The sequence below is a fragment of the Archocentrus centrarchus genome, chromosome 11 (genome assembly GCF_007364275.1).
Source record: "Archocentrus centrarchus isolate MPI-CPG fArcCen1 chromosome 11, fArcCen1, whole genome shotgun sequence".
NCBI lineage: Eukaryota > Metazoa > Chordata > Actinopteri > Cichliformes > Cichlidae > Archocentrus > Archocentrus centrarchus.
In genome coordinates, this window is record NC_044356.1 from 20,501,700 (window position 1) to 20,525,509 (window position 23,810).

The 23,810-nt window shown below is 43.1% G+C and overlaps 1 protein-coding gene and 1 long non-coding RNA gene across 2 annotated transcripts; both read left to right on the forward strand.

Moving 5' to 3' along the window:
* The first annotated feature begins 4,264 nt into the window (after window positions 1–4,264).
* On the forward strand, window positions 4,265–5,721 carry LOC115787812 (uncharacterized). The gene is made up of 3 exons (XR_004020548.1): window positions 4,265–4,285; window positions 5,412–5,493; window positions 5,659–5,721. It is a non-coding gene; the product is annotated as an uncharacterized LOC115787812 (long non-coding RNA).
* Window positions 5,722–16,238: 10,517 nt separating this feature from the next.
* Window positions 16,239–22,044, forward strand: LOC115788270 (lactose-binding lectin l-2-like). The gene is given in 5 exon segments (XM_030741241.1): window positions 16,239–16,320; window positions 21,614–21,625; window positions 21,628–21,822; window positions 21,825–21,929; window positions 21,932–22,044. Coding segments are annotated over 5 exon segments (507 nt in total).
* The last annotated feature ends 1,766 nt before the right edge of the window (window positions 22,045–23,810 follow it).

Consider the following 23,810-nt stretch of genomic DNA (forward strand, 5'->3'; position numbering starts at 1 on the left):
TGTAGTCGGACCGAAGGAAAGAGGGTTCCCCTTCTCCCAGTCTCCTCGTGATGAGAGTTTGACCATCAATAGTGTTGAGAGACCAGCTGACCAGATCCATAATTTAATTTCCAGTTCGGGGATGTGTGAAGAGACGCTCTAAGCAGCAAAGCAGCAAAAAACAGGGGTAGATAGGGAAGGTTGGGGAGAAGAGAAAAATGCGTCCGTCTCCACTGAGAGCAGGAAAAAAAAGGAAAAAAATCGATGATCGATTTTGTAATTGTATCATCACATCTGCAGCCGTATGTTCTGGACACCCGGGTGAAGAGTGAAGCTGAGCTGTAAACTGATCACCACTGAGGATATAGTTTGGTGCACCTAGCACTAGGGGGGGAAGTCATTGAGGTTGTTAAAAAACTTCTTGGTGGCTGGACACCTGGGGTGGGTGAGAGTCGCCCTGAGTTCCTTAAGGCTCCGGATGTTGTATCTTGGTTGATATGCCTCTGTAATGTTGTGTGGATATTCAGCTGTGCCTGGGAGTTTGCCCATCCAGTCTACATGTGTTTGGTGGACTTGGAGAACGGATTTGACTCCATCCCACGGGGTACCCTGTAGGGGATGCTGCAGGATTATGGTGTGTCTGGCCCGTTGTTACAGGCCATTCAGTCCCTGTACAACTGCAGTGAGGGCTTGGTGTGCATTGCCAGCAGTAAGTTGGCCTTGTTTCTGGTGGGTCACCACCAGGGCTGCTCTTTGTCATCAATTTTGTTTGTAATTTCTATGGACAGAATTTACAGGTGTAGCCAAGTGGCGGAAGGCTTTTGCCCTTGGTGACCTCAGAATCTCATCTCTGCTTTTTGTAAATAATGTGGTCCTGCTGGCTTCATCAAGTGGTGAAACTGTCAATTTATCGGTCAATCTACATCTCTACCATCACCATTGATCATGAGCTTTAGGTAGAGAAGGGTCCAGTTGGGGTGGTTCAGGCATCTGACTAGGATGGCTCCTGAGCGCCTCTTGGGTGAGGTTGTGCTGGAGGGCAGTGAGCTGGCTCAGACACTTCTCCTCTCCATGGCCACTCTGGAGAACCAGCCCACCATCAAACTGCAGCTCCTTCAGACCCTTCAGATCCTCTCCAGCGCCTCCAGTCAGTTATTGATGTTACTACAGATCCAGTCAGGGACGGGAGGAGTCAATACAACAGATGACCTCCTTCATTAGAGAAAGTAGTTAGCCCTTAAGAGCATAAATCAGACACATGATGATTATAAGTGTCTCCGTTTCAATGTCAGCAGCAAAAAGCTAGGTAACTTACTGAAACTCAGATACGAGCGCACAGACGACAAAGACAACACAACAATGAACAGAGAAAACCTCAGGGCTTAAATGTAAAAGGGATAATGAGGGGAGTGGAGGCAGCTGGGAACACAGGTGGGCAGACTGTCAAAATAAAACAGGGAGCAAGACAAACAAAGGAAGCGAGACGAGCAGACAAAGGCGGTCTTGACACAACACACTGGGAAACAGTGGGGAACTAGTGATCACAAAACCTGTAACACAGCAAAAAAAAAAAAAATGAAACAAAAGAAGCTCTTAAAAGGAAAATGAAACTCAAATTAAAGTCCAACCTAAAAATCTGGGTCACCACGACAGCAGGAAGGAAATATCTTTCATAATTATATTAATGAAAAAAAAATGCACGCTTCCTTGTTTCCACTTTCTTTAAGTGTAAGGAAGTAAATTCTGAAAATGTTCATTTGAGTCATAGCCAAGATTTGAAAGAGACACCCTTTACTTCACTCCTTTAAAAATCTGCCCGACAACAACAGGTATTTTTTGCTGTTAAATTATTTTTGATGATAAACAGCGTGATATATGAGCCGGATTCGACCCTTTGATTTATGGTTTGTATATAATTTGACTCTGTTAGCTGTGTGTTCCTTACACGTCAGGCTCTCACACCCGATTTTTGTCCTCATTTGTGTCTCAGCTCCCTGAAAGAAGCGTTTTCCCACCTGCTGCTCTCTGGCTGTGGACACTCAGGCCTCCAGCTCAGAAACGATCTGCTCGTGGTCACGACTCTCATCGCAGAAAGTCCAGACTCTCAGCTTATTGTGAGTGCGGGGCTGTTAAATTAACAGCAGTGTCTGATGATTTTATACGTTTTTTAAAAATGTGCAGTGTTTCTGATTTTCAGGAGAGTTTCTTTGCCAAACAGCTCGTGGCTTTCAGCACATTTCCGGAGCGTGAGGCCACTATTTCCTCTAAATTTAACATACAATTGATTATTTATGTGTACAGTTGCACCTTTTGTGAAAATCTTTTTTTTTTTTTTTCATTAAATGTTTTAGTGAAAATTCACAACCCTTTGGTCCACAACCTGAAGCTCTCCTACAGTAAGGAAGACCTGAAAATGAAGAAGCTGCTGCTGAATCTGCTGGTTATTATGTCGTGGGACTTGGCCGCCCTGCAGGTCAGTCGCACGCTCACCCCGGGAGGTCTTTAAAGTTTGGACAACTTGACTGATGAGTGCGAGCTTTCTTCTCTCAGCTTTATAAAGAAGAACGAGTCATGAGCTCCAGTCGGGGTCACATCCCTGGTCCGCTGCGCAGAGTGAGGAGCTCCAGCTGCAGGCGCTGGCCACGCTCGCCATGCTCTCAAGGATCAGCTGTTTCCTCTGAGAGGGAAAACAGGCACGAGTGGTCACCTGGTTTTTATTTTTAATAATGGATGTAAGTGTGAGCCTAACAGCACCTGTTGGAGGGAATAATCATGCATGGACAAATAAATACAGTTTTAGCAGAAGGCGTCTCATTATGCCCGTCCTGGCTTCTCCTCGTTGACTCTCTGTAAATTTTAAAATCGATTTTATGGTTTTAGCGATCACTTTTAAAGCATGTCCGGCTCTGCTTGACCTCCACGTGAGCCCGGTTGCAGCCTCGGCCGTGTCAGGTGTGTCCCTCATGGCTGCTCCAATGTCAAAGCTTACTGTAAATCAAAAGATGACCGTGCTCTTCACCATCAGTACCTCCCAGGCTTTGAGATGACCCACCTGAGGAGTTCAGGTTGGCAAAATCAAAAACATCTTTAAATTTTTATGGTTGATTCATTACTAAAAATACGATTTCTATTGATGCTACCAAAGTTACAGAACCATTTGAGCTACACCAGCTCACAGTCAGACAGACCGTGTAATCAGATAAATTGAAGGTCGTTGTTAGCCTCACCATGAGTAGTTGAAAGGTCACCCTAAGGCATGTAATGTGGGCTCACATGTGGGATTACTTGACAGCAACTACGACTCTCTCACAATGTTTCTGCCCTTTGATGCTCTAAGTAACATCATTTCAGTTGTTTAATCAGGTTTGAGGACTTTCTCATTTTCTGTGATGTTGTAAAACTGTAAACAAGGCTGAGCAGTCAGTCCACAGTCAGCAAGTATATTTGTGATCTTCTCTCCTTTATTTCAGATTCTTACTTTGGCCACGGTCACAGCGTCCACGCCGCCGGAGGCAGAGGCAGTAAGAAGGCTCAGATGCGGCACTGCATCCGAGTGTTGAGGTCAATGACATCTCTGGGCGAGGAGACTATAAATCAGGACCTTTGTGATCAGGGAACCATCAACCAGCTTCTGGATGACTGGACTGGACACACTTCATCTCAAACTGCTCAATAGCATGAATTCAGTGAAGTCAAAGCTTCCTGTTTTCTCAGGAATCTTGATGCAGATGGAAGCGGGTCCTGATGATGATATGATGATGATGATGTCATCGCTCTGGAGATAAAGTCAGACATTCAAGTGATCCTTTCAACGCTGTGTGAGACCGACATGCACAGAAAGGTAAAGCTCGTATTACTAACTAACTAACCTGATGAACTGCAGAAACAATGGCAGCGCCAGTCATTTCAGATTAAAACTACATGAATGTTGTAAGAATGTGTTCTCACCATAATCTGAGGCCAGATTTTTTTTTCCTGCCAAAGGTAAAGAAACTTAAAATTTCTTCACATTTCATATCAATATTTACATATTTTGCTATAAAGTCAGAACTATTATAGCTTATTATATCATACAGTCATCCTACAAACAAAGACTTTTCACCTGAATTAATAAATATGCTTGAGTTTTTGTGAATAATCTGACGAGTATCCGGTGATTGTGTGTTCGGATGCTGCCTGCGCTGCAGGAACTGTTTGGCTCCAAGGGAGTCGAGATGGCAGTTCACTTCCTGAGAAAAGGCTCGGACAAGTTCTACAGCGACCTCGGACACAACAAGCTCATCCTCTCCACAGTGGACTGTGTGTGGTCGGTTCAGCAAACTTTAATATAGTAACTGCTGTACTTATTAATTGTATAAATTTACAGTCATTTATTGCTGTATCCAGGCTAGAGTAATATGAGACATCATAAATGTAACTCTATTAACCAGAGATAAATGAATGTGTTTGTTAGGCATAATTTAATTGTATCATATAGTCTCTGTATTGAAGCAGTTTAGCTTGCATTTAATGGCATAACTGCCTTTGGGGACACATAACTCATATCCTTGCTGTACTTTTTATTCTAATGTTCAGTTTACAAAATATAGATACAGTTCGGCTCAGAGGCGTTTAACCTCTTAAATCTGAGGCTCTTTTATTGATATTTTGTTATGTTTCCACTGCAACAGGCAAAGCAGAGGACCCCAATACAAGACTCGAGGCTCAAACTATGTTTAACTTAAACTTTATTTCTTAAGCACAGGAAAAACTGCCAACACACTTCTTCTCTCCTAGCTCACCTGGAGCGTTCTTTAGGGATTTCTTCCAGCTTTGACAGATGCTGATCTGGGATCATCGCGTTTACTCAGGGCCGTGTTCAGCATCCCCGTCTGTGGGGATGATGTTCTCTGCAGTGTCAGTTTGTGCTCCAGTGGATGATGAGAGTCAAAAAACAGTTAAAACCTGATCTGTGTGTGAACTGGTTTATGATACACAGCAACTCTCTGATGTCCCCCCCATTACTGATGGTAATTTCATACTTAGCCTGTAATTTTTCCTACTTGATGTGTTTGTGCACAGAGTTAATGTGATGAGTGAATTGGGATCCAGGTGAACAGAATCATTTTTCTGGGAAGTATTATTGCACTAGTTTTTATAATAGTATCTCAGTTTAAGCGTAGTTATACTGTAGTAACAGATTTGGTTATATATTTCATCATGAAACTGCAAGACCTTAAGATCTCAGTTCGGTTCATAAAAAAACCTGCCACACATGTTTAAACTCGATTTTTCACTTGTGTGCATAGCCCTGTGAGCATCTTAACACACATGCATTTTTTGATTGCAATTACAAGCCAACTATCAGTCGTCCTGAAGAATTGGGATCAAGACTCTTTTTTTGTCTTCTACAAATGAGAAAGCTCCTGTCGATGTGGCCTCTCTCCCATCAGGTCCTGTATTGTGGGCTGCTACACCACAGAAGATTACTTTCTGGTTAAAGATGGGGTGTTTCATCTCCTCGACTTACTCAGTGTGAGTAAAGGTTTCCTGAAGTTACTGTTGAGGCTTTAAAATTCTCCTTTTTCCTGCATTTATTTTATGATAAAAAGCAGGCTTTCAGATGTTCTGTGTTAAATGTAGTTCTTATTAGGCAGAACAAATGTCTGATATCTAATTGTTTGGGTATTTCTTCTTCAGACTAGCCCCAGGTGTGTACACGGCATCGTCCTCGCCACCCTGCTAGAGTTATGTGACAACCCAAACACCATATCCCGCATCCTGACCTGGAGGGACGGCAATGAACAGATGGCTCCCAGACTCCTGCTGCAGCTGTGGAGGGAGGAAGAGGAGGAGCTGGGCGTTCATCGGAACAAACACGGAGGCATCACAGGTCAGTCTGCAAGTTTAAGCCAAAGAGGAAATGACGAGGCTGTGAGGAGAAACCGATGAAAATAAATGTTGGCAGTCACAGTGGAACTTAAAAGCCAGCCATTTGTCATCATCCAGACATTCAGATCATTACAGGGATGACCTGAGAGAGTTCAACTTATTCTTTCAGTGAGTGTTAAACAGAATCAAAGTGCTTTTTGAGTTATCTGCTACACTAAGAGGTAAATGTTTGTACCAAACTAGTGATGCAATGAAAACTATCCTGGAAGTCTGTACTGCCTTTTTGGTGTCATTTACAGGCACACTTTCCTCTGCTGTCTGTGACACAGCATCATTCCTGTTTCCCCACTTGTGTTTTGTCAGCATCAGCCTTTACTGTGCCTCTGATTGGCTCTGACAGACATTTTTCCATAATCCTATCTGTAACATAAAAAAAAAAATGCAGATTTATTGATATTTCACACAAACAGGCGCAAGGAGAGCTTCTACGAGAGCTAGCTAACTGGAACAAAAATACATTAACGTGAGGGAGGACACAACGAGGAACAGAAGAAAACTGAGGGCTTAAATACACACAAAGAGAACGGAAACAGCATTGTTCAACAGTTTTTCTCAGAGACCCGTAAGAAAAAGAAGGAGGGGCTCAGATTACTGCTGCTCCACATCAAGAGGAGCCAGTTGATGAGGTGGTTCAGGTATCTGACTGGGATGCCTATTGGGCGTCTCTTGGGTGAGGTGTTCCAGGCATGTCCTACCAGGAGGAGGCACCGGGGCAGACCCAGGACACGCTGGAGCGATTATATCTCTCGGCTGGCCTGGGAACATCTTGGAGTCCCTCTGGATGAGCTGGTGGAGGTGGCTGGGGAGAGGGAGGTCTGGGCTTCTCTACTTAGGCTGCTGCCTCCACGACCCAGCCCCAGATAAGCGGAAGAGGATGGATGGAGAAAAAACACAGACTTGAAATGGAGATCAGGAAATCCAGGAATGAAATCAAGGAAACCAGCCAGAAACTATAAGAAAATCATTCAAACTCAAAGCTGCAAAATCCCATAATAACTTAACACATGAACAAAAGATGAAAGTCCAAAAAACTGAAAACACTGGGTCACTGGTAAAAATGAGCTTTTGGGGATTTTTTTTTCATAACATATAGTCTGTGTAATCTCGTGTATTTCACTCTGTTGCTTTTGTTTTACGTTGCAGATCCCCAGAGGCCCGTCCTGACACATTTCCAGCCTGATGACCCTCAGCCTTCATTTCCTGCCAACCTGCCGAGCGCTGCAGTGCTGGAGATGTCAGACAACCTGCGGTCAAAGATTTACTCCATCTTCTGCAAACTTGGTAACTGAACAGTTACACATAGTATAAACTATATTTAAAAGATTGGTTCAGAATTTATTTTAACAAATTCTTTGAAATCATTTGTAGCTCCTCCTGTGGATCACTTTTAGACAATTGCATATTTAGGCATATAAAAAAAAAAATCACTGTTATTAATGTGTTGTTTAGCTTCTTGTAGCCTGTGAAACCATATTCAGTTTGTCTTATTGATTTTGAAATATCCTATCATGATGTGTTGTGTTGGTTATATTTGCATGTTATTGTCTAATCAGAACATCCAAAATGTTACCTTTCAGGGTTTCAGGAGCTTCCTGGATGGTTGGCCAAAGATTATGTGACTCTGACATCATCAGGAGATATCTAGACTTTAAGGTAAAAAGTGGGGGAAAATTGTGCTAATGCTTCATACAATAGTGTAAGTAGCCTTTTAAAATATCACACTTTGGTGTGCCTAGATCTTAAGAAACTGTTGGGAATTTTTATCACTTTGATATTGGTATTTATTGCTACTATTTTTGTATCATTTGTTAACAATTATATCAGTCACACACTGGATTAATGCACACTGTGTGCTTTAAATTAGTAGGATAAAGCTGAGACCTGTTAAATCTATTTCTCATTTATGCTTAAGGCCTTGGTGGGATTCAGGAGCATCTTTTGTTCACATGATATTGTGACTTCATGTTGTATTTTAGGTAACTTTATGACAAGAGTTAAGTTCTGCAGACCCACCTGTGTTTGTGTAACATGAGTTAGTGAGGGGATAAACTTTAGCTTAGTGGGGATTGTCCGAGAGGTGTTTTCATAGCAGAGGTTTTAGTTGGAAGAAGATCCGTCATTATGACATCTGTTGTAAACCATTAGGTACTCTGGTGATGTGTGTTCCTTTAATACACGTGGGACGAAAGTTAGAAGAGCCCCAGAAAGGTGATTGGCTGGGGTTCAAGTTTCAGGGGGGTTGAGACTTTATGCAAATTGAGAGGGGTCAAAGGCAAGTGGGCAGTTACCATCTTTAAGGTTATAAAATGATGCGCCTGCTCTTTGTCTCTCTCTTGCTCTGCTCTTCCTCTTCTCTTCCTGTCTCTGCATCTTTCTCTGTCTCTTTGTTTCTTCCCTGATCTGAGAAATGTTTATGATTCGGTTAAACAAATTTCATCAGGATTGACTGATTGTTACACCAGCATCATAGTGTGAAAGGCATGAGTGCAGGTTTTAATGAAGAGTCTGCTGACACAACCCTGACCTGCTTATGACTCCATGAGAGCTCTGAAGGTGTGTTGTGGTATCTGTACAAGATATTAGCAACAGATCCTTTAAGTGCTGTAAGGTGTGAGGTGGGACCTTCATGGATCAGACTGGTTTGTCCAGCACATCCCACAGATGCTCAATTAGATTGAAATCAGGGGAATTTGGAGGACAAGTCAACACCTCAAACTCATTGTTGTGCTTCTCAAACTATTCCTGAACCAATTTTAGCTTTGTGGCAGGGAGCATTATCCTGCTGAAAAAGGCCACAGCCATCAGGAAATACTGTTTTCATGAAAGGGTGTACATGCTCTGCAACAATGCTTAGCACAATGCACTGTGTATTCTGACACCTTTCTCTCAGAACCAGCATTAACCTCTTCAGGAATTTGAGCTAGAGTAGCTCATCTGTTGGATCGGACCACATGGGCCAGCGTTTGCTCCTCAGGTGGTTCAGTGAGGGATTTAATCTCAGGGCATTTCAGTATTCCACTCTGGGAAAATAGGCTGTAGGATGCAGCCTGAGTCTGCCTGCAGAGGAAACTAAAGTAACCTGTCCTCACCACTGTCAAAAGGTGTGCTCCACAATAATTCAATTCAATTTTATTTATATAGCACCAAATCACAGCAAACAGTCGCCTCGCAGCACTGCAAGCTAAAGACACTACAGTAATTACAGAACAAATCCAAAAAATCAAAACGACCCCCTATGAGCAGCACTTGGTGACAGTGGGAAGGAAAAACTCCCTTTTAACAGGAAGAAACCTTCAGCAGAACCAGGCTCAGGGAGGGGCAGCCATCTGCTGAGGGGAGAGAGACAGGACACAAGATAGCGACTTCATTCCCATATTTCAGCTTATAATGCTTTGGCATGACCTTGGTCTTTCGCCTGTGACAACCCCTGCCTGTTTTCATTCTTCGGGTGTTTCAGGTCTTTGGTGGGCAGGGCAGGAATCGTCAGTACCAACCGGGAACACTTGGGCCATGTGTTCCCAGGCTATAAATCTGAGGCAGGAACTTCTTTCTGGGTGCTGTGCACCAGCCTGTTGCCGAATATGTTTTGTGTTATCTTTATTTCCTTTAGGTTTTTGTTATTTGGTGCATTTGCAACACTTAAAACATCTCTCCACACATGCACACCCTACTGGCTTCCACACCTCGTCTGTCTTTAGTTCTGTTGTTTAAGTTTGTTGAATAAAATCCTTTTAAAATGGCAAATGGTGTGTCCACCCTTTTTGTCATGGCCTTATGAGCCAGGTTGTGACATGCCCCAGTGTTTTCTATTTGTTCTTTCAAGTCCTGTTCTTGCAGGGTGGTCCCTGCAAGAACAGGACTTGGTTAGCACTGTTGCCTCCCAGCCAAAAGGTCCTGGGTTCGAATCCACCTTGGCCCAGTTATGAGTTTGCATTTTCTCCCCGTGTCTGTGTGGGTTTTCTCCAGTTATAGAAGGAACACCTTTATTGTCATTATACAGAATATACCATGAGATTGGAGATTGTACAGTGATACTCTGGTTTCCTCCCACAGTCCAGAGACATGCAGTTACTGTGGTAATGTTAATTGGTGATTCTAAATTGCTCATAGGTGTGAATGGTTGTCTGTCTCTGTGTGTTGGCTCTGCGACAGGCTGGCGACCTGTTCAGCTGGGATAGGCTCCAATGAAATGAGAGCAAATGAAAAAGTCGTTGGGGGTGGTACAAGAAACGGGGGATTTAGTTTTAAATTTTGGTGATTATCCAGCTCACGCTCTGGATCCAAGATGTTGTGAAAAGATTCTTTAGCGTTGTGAGCACCCCACCAGCACTATAAACCGTGTGAGTGGAGCACTGCTTTCCCCTCCTGAGTCACCCGACGGTTTGCCAGAATTGTTTCGATGCCGTCCAAAAGTCTTTTTCCATAGCCTCACCGAACTCCTCCCACACCCGAGTTTTTGCTTCGGCCACTGCCCAAGCTGCATTCCGCTTGGCCTGCCAATACCTGTCAGCTGCCTCCGGAGTCCCACAGGCTAACCAAGCCCGATAGGACTTTTTCTTCAGCTTGATGGCTCCCTTCACCTCCGGTGACCACCATCTGGTTCGGGGGTTACCACCATGACAGGCACCAACCACCTTGCAGCCACAGCTCTGAGCAGCAGCCTCAACAATGGAGGTGCGGAACATGGTCCATTCGGACTCAATGTCCTCAGCCTCCCACAGAATGCTGTCGAAGTTTTGCCGGAGGTGGGAGTTGAAGATCTCCTGGACTGGGGCTTCTGCAGCACACTCTCACAATACGTTTAGGTGTGCCAGGTCTGTCCAGCATCTTCCCCCGCCACCTGATCCAACTCACCACCAGGTGGTGATCAGTTGACAGCTCAGCTCCTCTCTTCACCCGAGTGTCCAGAACATACGGCCGCAGATCTGATGATACGATTACAAAATCGATCATCGACCTGCGACCTAGGGTGTCCTGGTGCCATGTGCACTTATGGACATCCTTATGTTCGAACATGGTGTTCGTTATGGACAAACTGTGGTTTGCACAGAAGTCCAATAACAAAACACCATTTGGGTTCAGATCGGGCAGACCGTTCCTCCCAATGAAGCCCCTCCAGGTCTCACTGTCATTGCCCACGTGAGCGTTGAAGTCTTCAAGCAAGACTATGGAGTCACCAGATGGAGCACTCTCCAGCACCCCGCCCAGCGACTCCAAAAAGGGTGGGTACTCTGAACTGTCATTCGGCGCATAAGCGCAAACAACAGTCAGGACCCGTTCCCCAGCCCGAAGGCGCAGGGAAACTACCCTCTCGTCCACTGGTGTAAACTCTGACGTACAGGCGGCGAGCCGGGGGGATACAAGAATACCCACCCCCGCTCGCCGCCTCTCACCGAGGGCAACTTCAGACTGGAACAGAGTCCAGCCCTTTTCCAGGAGACTGGTTCCAGAGCCCAGGCCATGTGTTGAGGTGAGCCCAACTATATCTAGCTGGTATCTCTCAACCTCACGCACTAGCTCAGGCTCCTTCCCCACCAGAGAGGTGACATTCCATGTCCCAATAGCCAGTTTCGATAGCTGGGTATCGGTCCGCCAGGTTCTCCGCCCTCGGCCACCGCCCAACACACACTGCACCCGACCCCTACGACGCCTCCTGCGGGTGGTGGGCCTACAGGAGGGCGGGCCCATGTAACCTCTTCAGGCTGCACCCGGCCGAGCACCATGGGCTAATGCCCGGCCACCAGATGCTCTCCCTCGAGCTCCCTCCCCAGGCCTGGCTCCAGGGTGGGGCCCCGGTAACCCTATCCCGGGCAGGGTAAACTGTTCCCTTGCTGTTACGATCATAAGGGTCTTCTGAACCGCTCTTTGTCTGGACCCTCACCCAGGACCAGTTTGCCATGGGAGACCCTACCAGGGGGACAAGCCCCCCGGTCAACATAGCTCCTGGGATCACTGGGACACACAAACCCCTCCACCACGATAAGGTGGTGATTCACGGAGGAGTCCTAACCTTTCTAATCTAACTAAATTTTACAGTGTGTAGTGCAGTGTAGGTTGAAAAATTGTGTCACTCTAAGGTCCAGTGACTCCCAGTGCATTTTCTCCTACTTCCTAAAGATACTATAACATAACCACCAAATTATTATTCCTGCAAATTATTAGTGAGGGATTAATAATAGAATCAGAATCAGAATCAGAATCTTTATTGTCATTGTACACAGAAGTTGCACAACGAAATTTAAAATGCATTCCTTTCTAGGTGCCTCAGACAATAAATAATAAAATAATAAAAATATGAGTGATAAAAATGATTACTAAAATACAGTGCACAATAGTAAATTAAGACGAATCTAGCCCCAATACACACACCAACGCACGCACACAGTCAGCACTACCACCCCACATCACTGTCCAAACCACACAGAGTTCAGTTCAATGATAGCCCTGGCATAAAAGCTGTTCCTCAGTCTGTTTGTTCTGGCCTTCATTGTCCTGAAACGTCTGCCTGATGGCAGTAGCTGAAACAAGGAGTGTCCAGGGTGTGAGGGGTCCTGGAGGATGTTCTGTGCCCTCCTCTGGCAGCGGGCATTGAACAGTTCCTGGAGGGAGGGCAGGGGACAGCCTATGATCTTTTGAGCCGTGTTGATGATTCGCTGGAGTGTTTTCCTGTCTGCTGCTGTGCAGCTGTTGAACCACACGCACAGACAGTAGGTCAGGATGCTCTCTACACAGCAACGGTAGAAGGACACCAGCAGATTCTGGGTCAGAATAAATACTATTGCAAACAGAATTACTTATGTGTCTTTTAGATGTGTCTCTGCTTCAACACACCTGAAGTAGGGGGAAAAATGAAGGAGAGTAGGAGAGAAAAAAGAGAGGAAAGATAAGATCCCAGCAATCAGAATATGATCCCCTATGAGCAAGCACTAGGTGACAGAACCAGGCTCAGGGAGGGACAGTCATCTGCTGAGGGGAGAGAGACAGGACAAAAGACACACTGTGGAAGAGAGACAGAGATTAATAATAACTAACAATTAACAGGTAACAAATTAACCAAGTGGTGCCCACGACAAACCCCGCCCCCGGCAGGTTTTAGCTGATTTGTTGTCACTCTGAAACACTGAATCACAGAAATAACACACAGGTCTTGTTGTCCATGCCCATAATTTTCCTTTAACCTTTACCTTAAGGTCAAGGTCACTGAGATTCAAACTTGATAAGCAGCATAGCGATGGGTTATTAATCTCCAATGTTAGTAATGAGCCTGTGTCCTCTGAGTGTTTAATGAGACCTTTTTTTGTAAATAAAAACATCTAAATCACATTTTAGCTTCAAACTCCAGAGCAGTCACGGACTTTTCTCCCTTTTCGTGTCTTTTAAAGATGTCAGGTGAACACATTTGAAAGGACCAATATCCTTTCTCCTTACTAAAATAATAATAATAATAATAATAATAATAATAATAATTATTATTATTATTATTATTATTATTATGCCTCCATGGGGTAGTGGTTAACACATATGCTTTACAAGCAAAAGGTCACTGCTTTGATACCAGCCGGAGGCACGAAGGACATCTGATGCAAAACTCTGCAAACTCAGACCTGCAGAGTGAGCAGCCAAAACCGCTTTTATTAAAATATATAACTACTTATGTAGTGATCCCACTGGTCCAGATGTACCGCAGCTAATTCATGATATTAAAAGATATTGAAAATGTAATTCTGGAGGATGATTTCTCACAATTTGGCAATCCTGATGGAAAACTTGTTGCCATTAGTGACTTAAATACACCTTATAAACTGCATCAGTTTGTGTTTCTGATGCTGCTTTGCATTTAGAAAACTTGTGATTTAAGGTTCCAAAAACAAAGGTGAGCACAAAGATATGAGTGTGCGTGAAGCTGCCGGCCTCCCTACAGGTAACTGCAGCTCATTTTTAGGACAGTTTGAGTAAAAAGCAGTTTCAGAAAAAGATGCATTTTGACTTTTTTGTTGCTCTATGTTGAATATAGAAAGACTTGGTGTTTTGTGGCGACTTTGATTGGCTTTCTCAAATTCTCCTGTGAGTTTCCATTGGCTGAGCAAAGCTCTTTAGCATCTTATCTGCTTGTCCAGCTGATCTCAGTGTGCAGAGTCAGGGAGGGGATGTGGGGGCGCGGGCAGCTTCAAACAAACCACTGATTGCATAAACACTCTTTACAGCAGCCCGAACCTCGGACTCATGACAGAGAGACTGAATGTCAAGGCCTCTTTCGGCTCAACAAACAGCACAAGGCTACAAGAGAACCAAGAATGGTGCATCCAGCTTACTGCAGCCAATGTTCTGTTGAATTATTGAGATACACAGCACACTGGAGGCTGCTCTTTATTACAGTGTGTTTTTAAGGACCTAATAAGCTAATTTCCAGCTCCACATAATTATGTTTGGCCTCTAGAAAAACAGATCTGCATGATTCTCAGCTCAAAATAATCCTCATTTATCTTATACCAGGAGCTGGTGCAGCTTCTCAGTTCATCTTCTGTCTAAAACAAGCTGCCTCTCACTTTAAGACAGCTTCCTTCTGATTGGCTGTCCCTCACAAACAGAAGATTTAAACTGCAGGTAGATGGGGCTTCTGTGCTCACAACCAGAACTGTTTGCTTAAAATAACCATATTAGGGTATCGGGTCTTTGTGACATTATGCAGAGCCGAGAGTAGAAAAAAATCTATCTAAAACAGATTGCTTAGAGCTTCCTGAATCCCGAGCCTTTGGCTCACAGGGAATACTTTCACATACACTGACTTCATTATTCATTATGGGAAACTTTGGTCAAATTCTAACTAACATCTGAATGTCACAGGAGAAATCCAGACTCATCAGACCAGGAAACACTTTTTAAATCTTCGAATGTCCAATTTTGGTGAGCCCCGTACCCTCAGGTCCTATCAACAGAAAGGAAAATTCTCCCCTGACTTCTGCCATCAACAAGCTGTTTTTCCCCACAGAGGACTGCCGCTCTTTTTCAGGCCATTCTCCATGAACCATTAGGATGGTTATGTGGGAAAATCCCAGTAGATCAGCAGTTTTGGAAATACTCAGACCTGCCCGTCTGACACCAACAACCATGCCACATTCAGAGTCACTTAAATCACCTTTCTTCTCCACTCTGATGCTGAGCTTCAACTTCAGCAGGTCATCTCCATCATATCTACGTGCCTAAAAGCACTGAGTTGCTGCCATGTGATTGGCTGATTGGATAATTACATTAATGAGCAGTTGAACAGGTGTACCTAATAAAGTGGACATGCATAGAGTGACCTTTTCCACAACAGCAGACATTTTTATTTGTCAGAGCAGAAAAACAGTAGAGGAGATGTTTGATGTGCAGCGGTCAGCCTTACTGACGTGATTAAATTAAGCCATTGTAATTACATTTGAGAGACTCGTGTTTTTTGTTTTTTCCTGCCAAAATGTGCTGCAGAGTTAGTGTGATCGATACAGCCACAGCATGTCCTTCTGGGAGGAGGGTCCTGGGGGAGACACAGGACATGCTGGAGAGATTATATCTCTGTGTTGGTCTGGGAGCACCTTGGTGTTACCCTGAATAAGCTGGAGGACGTGGCTGGGGAGATGGATGTCTGGGTTTCTCTGCTTAGGCTGCTGCTACCTGGATGGATGGAGGACTTTTATGATACAACAAAACTACAAAGTCCAGGTATTTATGGCAGATTATGATGAGCAATATTTCAATAAAGAGAAATCACTTGGAAGAAATGAACATGATTTACATGATTTTAAATAGAGAAATAAACAAATCCATCAAGACTGAACAAAATGCCAGCTGTGATAGGATTACCAGCATTCTCTGGATTCTGTCACCTTCTGCCTGTGGATTTTTGTACGCTTTTTCTTTTCTTTTTTTTCAAATCAGATAAAATAAAGGGTCACTTTTGTTATTCATTTTGGCATGTGCATCTGCCCCAAAATCCAGGACTATCTTCTGACCTGTCCTGTCTGATAATTCCTCATTCTGATAAGGCCTTTTATATATAAATATATAAAGTAAATACACAACAATCGTGCTATCTTGAAAATGCCAGGATTATATAACAGCTCAGCAGCTATAAATTTCTTTACGATTTGATTGTTTTTCTGGTTTATGTTTAGTGTCGTGTACAATGGAAAGATTTGTTCCATTTGGCCAATGATATCACACAAGCAGTAAAAACAACCCCTCCTGGTTGCTATAAAGAAGCAAATCTCTGCAGAAATCTTAACATCCCTGCAAAGAAGCTTTAGCAACACTTTAATGCCTCTTCATACTTTGAGACTTAAAGCTCCAACATGATCTTGCTCCTCTTCTTGTTTGGTCTGGCTCTGGGTGCTGAGTCTCCTTCTGATGACAATGAAGTGAAGCTACAACTTGGTAATGTGCCCATATTCTGGCTCCTTTTCCCCTTTGTTTACGTTTCCCTTTGGTTTTGGTCGTTCTCATTGTAGCAAACATCAATTTAGTTAAATAATCATGTTTCTGATACTCTAATGCAAAATTTGTGGTGTTACATTACAGATTCACATATTGGTTCTAGAGCTCATAAACATAAGCAACACCAAGTGACAAGGCTGTCACTTGGTGTTGCTTATGTTTAGTGATACAATACCGCAGTGAGAGCCAACACCAAGTGACAAGGCTGTCACTTGGTGTTGGCTCTCACTGCGGTATTGTATCACTTCCTGTTCTTGCTGTCTGTTAGCTGTTATATCTGTATAACTCGATTTATCTGGATAATAACATATTTTAGTGTAATCTTCACCTACTTTAAATAGCATACTCTTTGCTGAATCACCTGTATTCACATTACTCACTTTATTTGTTTTTAGAAATTCGCTAGCTTAGCTCAGCTAGTAGCTTAGCCCTTAGCCGACTCACTACCAGCATGGCTTCTTCTCCTGTCTCTCCTGCACTTTCCTGCTCTGGGTGTCACATGTTTAGTTACTCCTCGGCCTCCTTTAGCAGTAACGGTACTTGTAATAAATGTAGTCTGTTTGTAGCTCTGGAGGCCAGGCTTTCTGAACTGGAGACTCGGCTCCGCACCCTGGAAAATCCTACATCTAGCCAGGCCCTGTAGCGGGTGCGGACCATGGTAGCTTAGCCGCCGTTAGCTCCCCCCCAGCAGATCCCGAGCAGCAGGGAAAACAGGCCAGCTGGGTGACGGTGAGGAGGAACGTAGTCCTAAGCAGAAGCCCCGGGTACACCACCAACCTGTTCACGTCTCTAACCGTTTTTCTCCACTCGGCGACACACCCGCCGAGGAACAAACTCTGGTTATTGGTGACTCTGTTTTGAGAAACGTGAAGCTAGAGACACCGGCGACCATAGTCAAATGTCTTCCAGGGGCCAGAGCAGGCGACATTCATGGAAATTTGAAACTGCTGGCTAAGGTTAATCGTAGATTTGGTAAGATCATTATTCACGTCGGCCAGTAATGACACCCGGTTACGCCAATCGGAGGTCACTAAAATTAATATTGACTCGGTGTGTAACTTTGCAAAAACGATGTCGGACTCTGTAGTTTTCTCTGGGCCCTTCCCCAATCAGACCAGGAGCGACATGTTTAGCCGCATGTTCTCCTTGAATCGCTGGCTGTCTGAGTGGTGTCCAAAAAATGACGTGGGCTTCATAGATAATTGGCAAAGTTTCTGGGGAAAACCTGGTCTTGTTAGGAGAGACGGCATCCATCCCACTTTGGATGGAGCAGCTCTCATTTCTAGAAATCTGGCCAAATTATTAACCCTCCTAAAAACTGACTACCCAGGGTTGAGACCAGGAAGCAGAGTTGCAGTCTTACACGCCTCTCTGCAGCTTCTCTCCTCCTGCCATCCCCCCAAAACCCCATCCCCATAGAGTCGGTGCCTGCTCCCAGACCACCAAAACCAAAGCTAAATCAGCAAAAAGCTATTTAAGCATAAAAATTCAAAAAACAATAAATAATACAGCTTCATCAACTGCACCAAAAATAAAACAATTAAATGTGGATTGTTAAACATTAGGTCTCTCTCTTCCAAGTCCCTATTAGTAAATGATTTAATAATTGATCAACGTATTGATTTATTCTGCCTTACAGAAACCTGGTTACAGCAGGATGAATATGTTAGTTTAAATGAATCAACACCCCCGAGTCACAGTAACTGTCAGAATGCTCGGAGCACAGGTCGAGGAGGAGGATTAGCTGCAATCTTCAATTCCAGCTTATTAATTAATCAAAGACCCAGACAAAGTTTTCATTCTTTTGAAAGCCTGACTCTAGTCTTGTCCATCCTAATTGGGAAAATCAAAAACCTGTTTTATTTGTTATTATCTATCGTCCACCTGGTCCCTACTCGAGTTTCTGTCTGATTTCTCAGACTTTTTATCTGATTTAGTGCTCAGTTCAGATAAAATAATTATAGTGGGTGATTTTAACATCCATGTAGATGCTGAGAATGACAGCCTCAACACTGCATTTAATCTATTGTTAGATTCAATTGGCTTCTCTCAAAATGTAAGGAGCCCACCCACCACTTTAATCATACTCTGGATCTTGTCCTAACATATGGCATAGAAACTGAAGACCTAACAGTATTCCCTGAAAGCCCCCTCCTGTCTGATCATTTCTTAGTAACATTTACATTTACTTTAATGGATTACACAGCAGTGGGGAATAAGTTTTATTACAGTAGAAGTCTTCCTGAAAGTGCTGTAACTAAGTTTAAGGATCTAATTCCTCATTGTTATGCTCTTCAGTGCCAACACAGTGCAGAGCAGCTACCAAAACTCTGCTCCCAGTGAGGTCGATTATCTCGTCAATAGTTTTACATCCTCACTGCGTATAACTTTGGATACTGTGGCTCCTCTGAAAAGGAAAGCTTCAAATCAGAGTGCCTGACTCCGTGGTATAATCACACACGCACAGCTTAAAGCAGATAACCCGAAAGCTGGAGAGGGAATGGCGTCTCACTAAATTAGAAGATGCTCATTAGCCTGGAAAAAGAGTTTGTTGCTCTATTAAAAAAGCCCTCCGTAAAGCTAGGACATCTTACTATTCATCATTAATTGAAGAAAATAAGAACAACCCCAGGTTTCTTTTCAGCACTGTAGCCAGGCTGACAAAGAGTCAGAGCTCTGTAGAGCGAGTATTCCTTTCACGTAACTAGTAGTGACTTCATGGATTTCTTTACAAATAAAATTTTAGACATTCGAGAAAAAATTATTCATAACCATCTCAAGATTATTCTTCATGTTCGGCTGCTTTCAGCACTGCTGGTATTGTTTAGACTCTTTTGCTCCAGTTGATCTTTCAGAGTTAACTTCAATAGTACTTCCTCCAAACCAGCAACATGTTTATTAGATCCCATTCCTACTAGACTGTTCAAAGAAGTCTTTCCAATTATTGATGCTTCAATCTTAAAATGATCAATCAGTCTTTATTAGTTGGCTATGTACCACAGACCTTCAAGGTGGCTGTAATTAAACCTCTGCTTAAAAAGCCATCACTTGACCCAGCTGTCTTAGCTAATTATAGGCCAATCTCCAACCTTCCTTTTTCTCTCAAAGATTCTTGAAAGAGTAGTTGTAAAAACAGCTAACTGATCATCTGCAGAGGAACGGTTTATTGAAGAGTTTCAGTCAGGTTTCAGAATTCATCACAGTACAGAAACAGCATTAGTAAGGTTACAAATGATCTTCTTAGAGCCTCTGACAGTGGACTTATCTTTGTCCTGTTGGACCTCAGTGCAGCTTTTGATACTGTTGACCATAACATTTATTACAGAGATAGAGCTTGCCTATAGGTTTTAAAGGTACTGCCACTGCAGTGGTTTGAATCATATTTATCTCATAGACTCCAATTTGTTCATGTAAATGGGGAGTCTTCTTCCACACACTAAGGTTAATTATGGAGTTCCACAGGGTTCTGTGCTAGGACCAATTTTATTTACATTAAACATGCTTCCCTAGGCAGTATTATTAGAAAGCACTGCATCAATTTTCATTGTTATGCAGATGATACTCAGCTTTACCTATCAATGAAGCCAGATGACACACATCAATTAGTTAAACTGCAGGAATGTCTTAAAGACATAAGGCCTGGATGACCTCTAATTTCCTGCTTCTAAATTCAGATAAAACTGAAATTCTTGTTCTCGGCCCCCACAAATCTTAGAAACCTGGTGTCTAACCAGATACTTACTCTGGATGGCATTTATTTTGGCCTCCAGTAACACTGTGAGAAATCTTGGAGTCATTTTTTGACCAGGATATGTCCTTCAATGCACATATTAAACAAATATGTAGGACCGCTTTTTTGCTTGGCGCAAATATTTCTAAAATTAGAAACATTCCTTTCTCAGAGTGATGCTGAAAGCTCATTCATGCATTTATTACTTGTAGGCTGGATTATGTAATCTTATTATCAGGCTTGTCCTAAAAGCTTCCCTGAAAGCTTCAGCTGATCCAAAATGCTGCAGCTAGATACTGACAGGGACTAGAAAGAGAGAGAGATTTCTCCCATTTGTCTTCTCTTCATTGGCTCCCTGTTAATCTAGAATAGAATTTAAAATTCTTCTCCTCCCCTACAAGGTCTTGAATAATCAGGCACCATCTTATCTCAAAAGACCTCATAGTACCATATCACCCCAACAGAGCACTTCGCTCTCAGACTGCTGGCTTACTTGTGGTTCCTTGGATACTTAAGAGTAGAATGGAGGCAGAGCCTTCAGCTTTCAGGCCCCTCTTCTGTGGAACCAGCTTCCAGCTTGGATTCGGGAGACAGACACCCTCTCTATTTTAAGATTAGGCTTAAAACTTTCCTTTATGATAAGCTTATAGTTAGGGCTGGATCAGGTGACCCTGAACCATCCCCTTAGTTATGCTGCTATAGGCCTAGTCTGCTGGGGGGTTCACATAATGCACTGTTTCTCATTCACCTTATTTACTTTGTTTATACTCCACTCTGCATTTAATCATTAATTGATATTAATCTCTGGCTCTCTTCCACAGCATGTCTTTCTCTCCCCTCAGCCAACCGGTCGCGGCAGATGACTGCCCCTCCCTGAGCCTGGTTCTGCTGGAGGTTTCTTCCTGTTAAAAGGGAGTTTTTTCCTTTCCACTGTCGCCAAGTGCTGCTCATAGGGGGTCGTTTTGACTGTTGGGTTTTCTCTGTATTATTGTAGGGTCTTTACCCACAATACAAAGCGCCTTGAGGCGACAGTTTGTTGTGATTTGGCGCTATATAAATAAAATTGAAATTGAAATTGAAATTATTTGTCTGCACATTTTCACATTCACCTCTGTTCCTTTGTTATCATAAACACTGCCCAGGAATCGATTATGATGTGCTGAAATATTAATTTACTGTTTAACATTTAGCTAAACAATGGCTTATAAAACAACAATCATAATTTAGGAAAACTGTCCATCATACAGATAAATTGCTTGTGTTTGTCTTCCTTGTAACTGTGGACAAGTGAAAGCTTTTGGCCAAATACATGTGACCAGTGGCATTATGTCAGCTGTGCAGACATGCTTCTCTGACACCATGTAAAGGAAAGCAGCTGGACAGCCAGCCATGAGATCTCAGTGCCAGCAATACAGATCACCTCTGTTTCTGTGGCTCTGATAAAAATATAATCTTTTTAACTCTGAAAGGTTCACCAAGTTCTGACTTCTGTTTGTCTGTCAGATGACCACCGAGTTAACTACAGCGTGGAAGCTGTCCCATGTTCTGCTGGAACTACAACGACCGCTGCTACAAATATGTCGCCACACACATGACCTGGGCTGATGCAGAGATCTACTGTTTGTCAGAGGGAGCCAACCTGGTGTCTGTCCACAGTGAAGATGAACATAATTTTGTGAAATCCCTGATTCAGAACTTTGACCATGCTGGGGACTCACCTGGATTGGACTCAGTGACAAACACAAGGAAGGCACTTGGATGTGGTCCGATGGTTGTCCGTTGCATTTTGTTAACTGGAGTCCAACACAACCAGACAACGGGAGGAGAATGAAAACTGTGGTCACACCAATGTAGTAATAGATAAGAAATGGAATGACTACAAATGTGACATCGCTTTACCTTCTGTATGTGCAACACGCACAACCTGTTCTTAAAAACTAAGATGAGCATTTAACCTGCACTGTTCCTAATGCTATGCTACAATAAAGATGCAAATATACATTTTAATCTGTCTAAAGTCACTGAATTTCACTCACAATGATTTTCATGAATGTGGAATCAACCACTGGTAACGCTGGTGGATGATGAAAGGGAAGCTGCACGTGATTGGTTAAGATGTGTGGTGGAATCTGCGTGTCTACACGGATCAATGGGAGGGGGGGGGGTGAGCAGAGACACAACAATACTCCTCTTCCCCAGCCCCTATTTGTTGTGGTGTACCTCAGGGGTCCATTTTGGGTACAGTCTTGTTTACAGTCTCTTCCTTTGCTATTATGACTCCACACGTGGTAAATCTCAACCTCAGACAAGTCCAGTTACACACAGTGTTTGTGTACATGTTTGTACTTCAGTTTCAGTCTTTTCACAAAGGGATTTTGCAGTTGAACTTTTCCAGTTTGTGATTTGGGGGCATCAATCCATTCATGCTTTAAGTGTATTCCCATCAGGCAGATTAAATAGTTTGTGTCTGCCCCATCTTCCTGTGCCGCCCATGTAGATACTTTGCAAAAGTTTAATCTCTGTGACTACGCGGTGGTGAAGTTGCTACACAGCGTGGTCATGGCATTTATATAGCTGTTGGTCCCCCTGTTAGGGGATACAATCTTGCTCTGTTAGCTGTGGGGAGTTCCAGTTCCCACCATCATGTAGGTATCACCATGATAATAACCTGCGTCATGACCTTTGATATGACTACCTTTTAGTCGTTTCCTCGTCTTCACACTGTTATGATCCAGGACCACGTGTGTCATGTTTTCTGCTTGGCCCACCCACTCACCGTGCACTGCAAAATCTTAGTCTCACAATCTTATATTCAGCCAAAAAGTAATTTTGACCTTGCTTTGAGTGTGATATACTAAGCAAGAGCTGAATGTGTAAGATTATTAAACTTGTTTTGTCTAAAGACTAGGTACTTTGTCTTATTTCAAGAAATCTTACCAAAAGTGCTTACTGCACTGGCGGATTATTTCACTTGATTATAGTCTGTATCTTTCTAAAGTAAATGAAATAATCTGCCAGTGCAGTAAAATAATCTGGTAGAAAAGATATCTGGTATAAAACAACTTCTTTCCTCTCCTCCTCCACAGGTTAACCCTCCTTTTCCCCCTCACTCTCTACTTCCATCATCCTCTGACATCTTTTTGCTCACCATCTGCTGCACAGACCCTCTACAAGAATGAAACATCCTGATAACTGTAAAAGTTTAAATAAGTGTCCAAACTTGTTTATAAAGGTATAACACTAAAATTACAATGATGTGACAGTGTTCCCATTATCAAACACAAACAATAGAGAAGTGATATACAGCAGTCTGATGTTCTTGCAGACATGAATATATTGTACAGAGGTATCTTAGTGTGCTGCTTGACGGTGTTTCGTTGGAACAAAAGCTAATACTTCCATCACTATAGAAGTAACTACCTATATATATTCTGTTTCTCTGTTCAATTCACATACTCTTTTAATCTATCATCACTTTAATGCTGTTTTCTCCTGGCAGACATGTCCGAGAGACCTGATTGCCATCAATTCATGATGAAGGGATGCTGCAGGTATGAGAGCAGCTGTGTTTTCTACCACACTGGTGTAAACAGACCATCACTGCCCCCGATCACTGATTGTTTTTATTGTATCTGTGATTTGCTGTGATTTTAACAGTGAGATTGTTCCGACATAGAAAGTATAAAGTAATGTCACACTT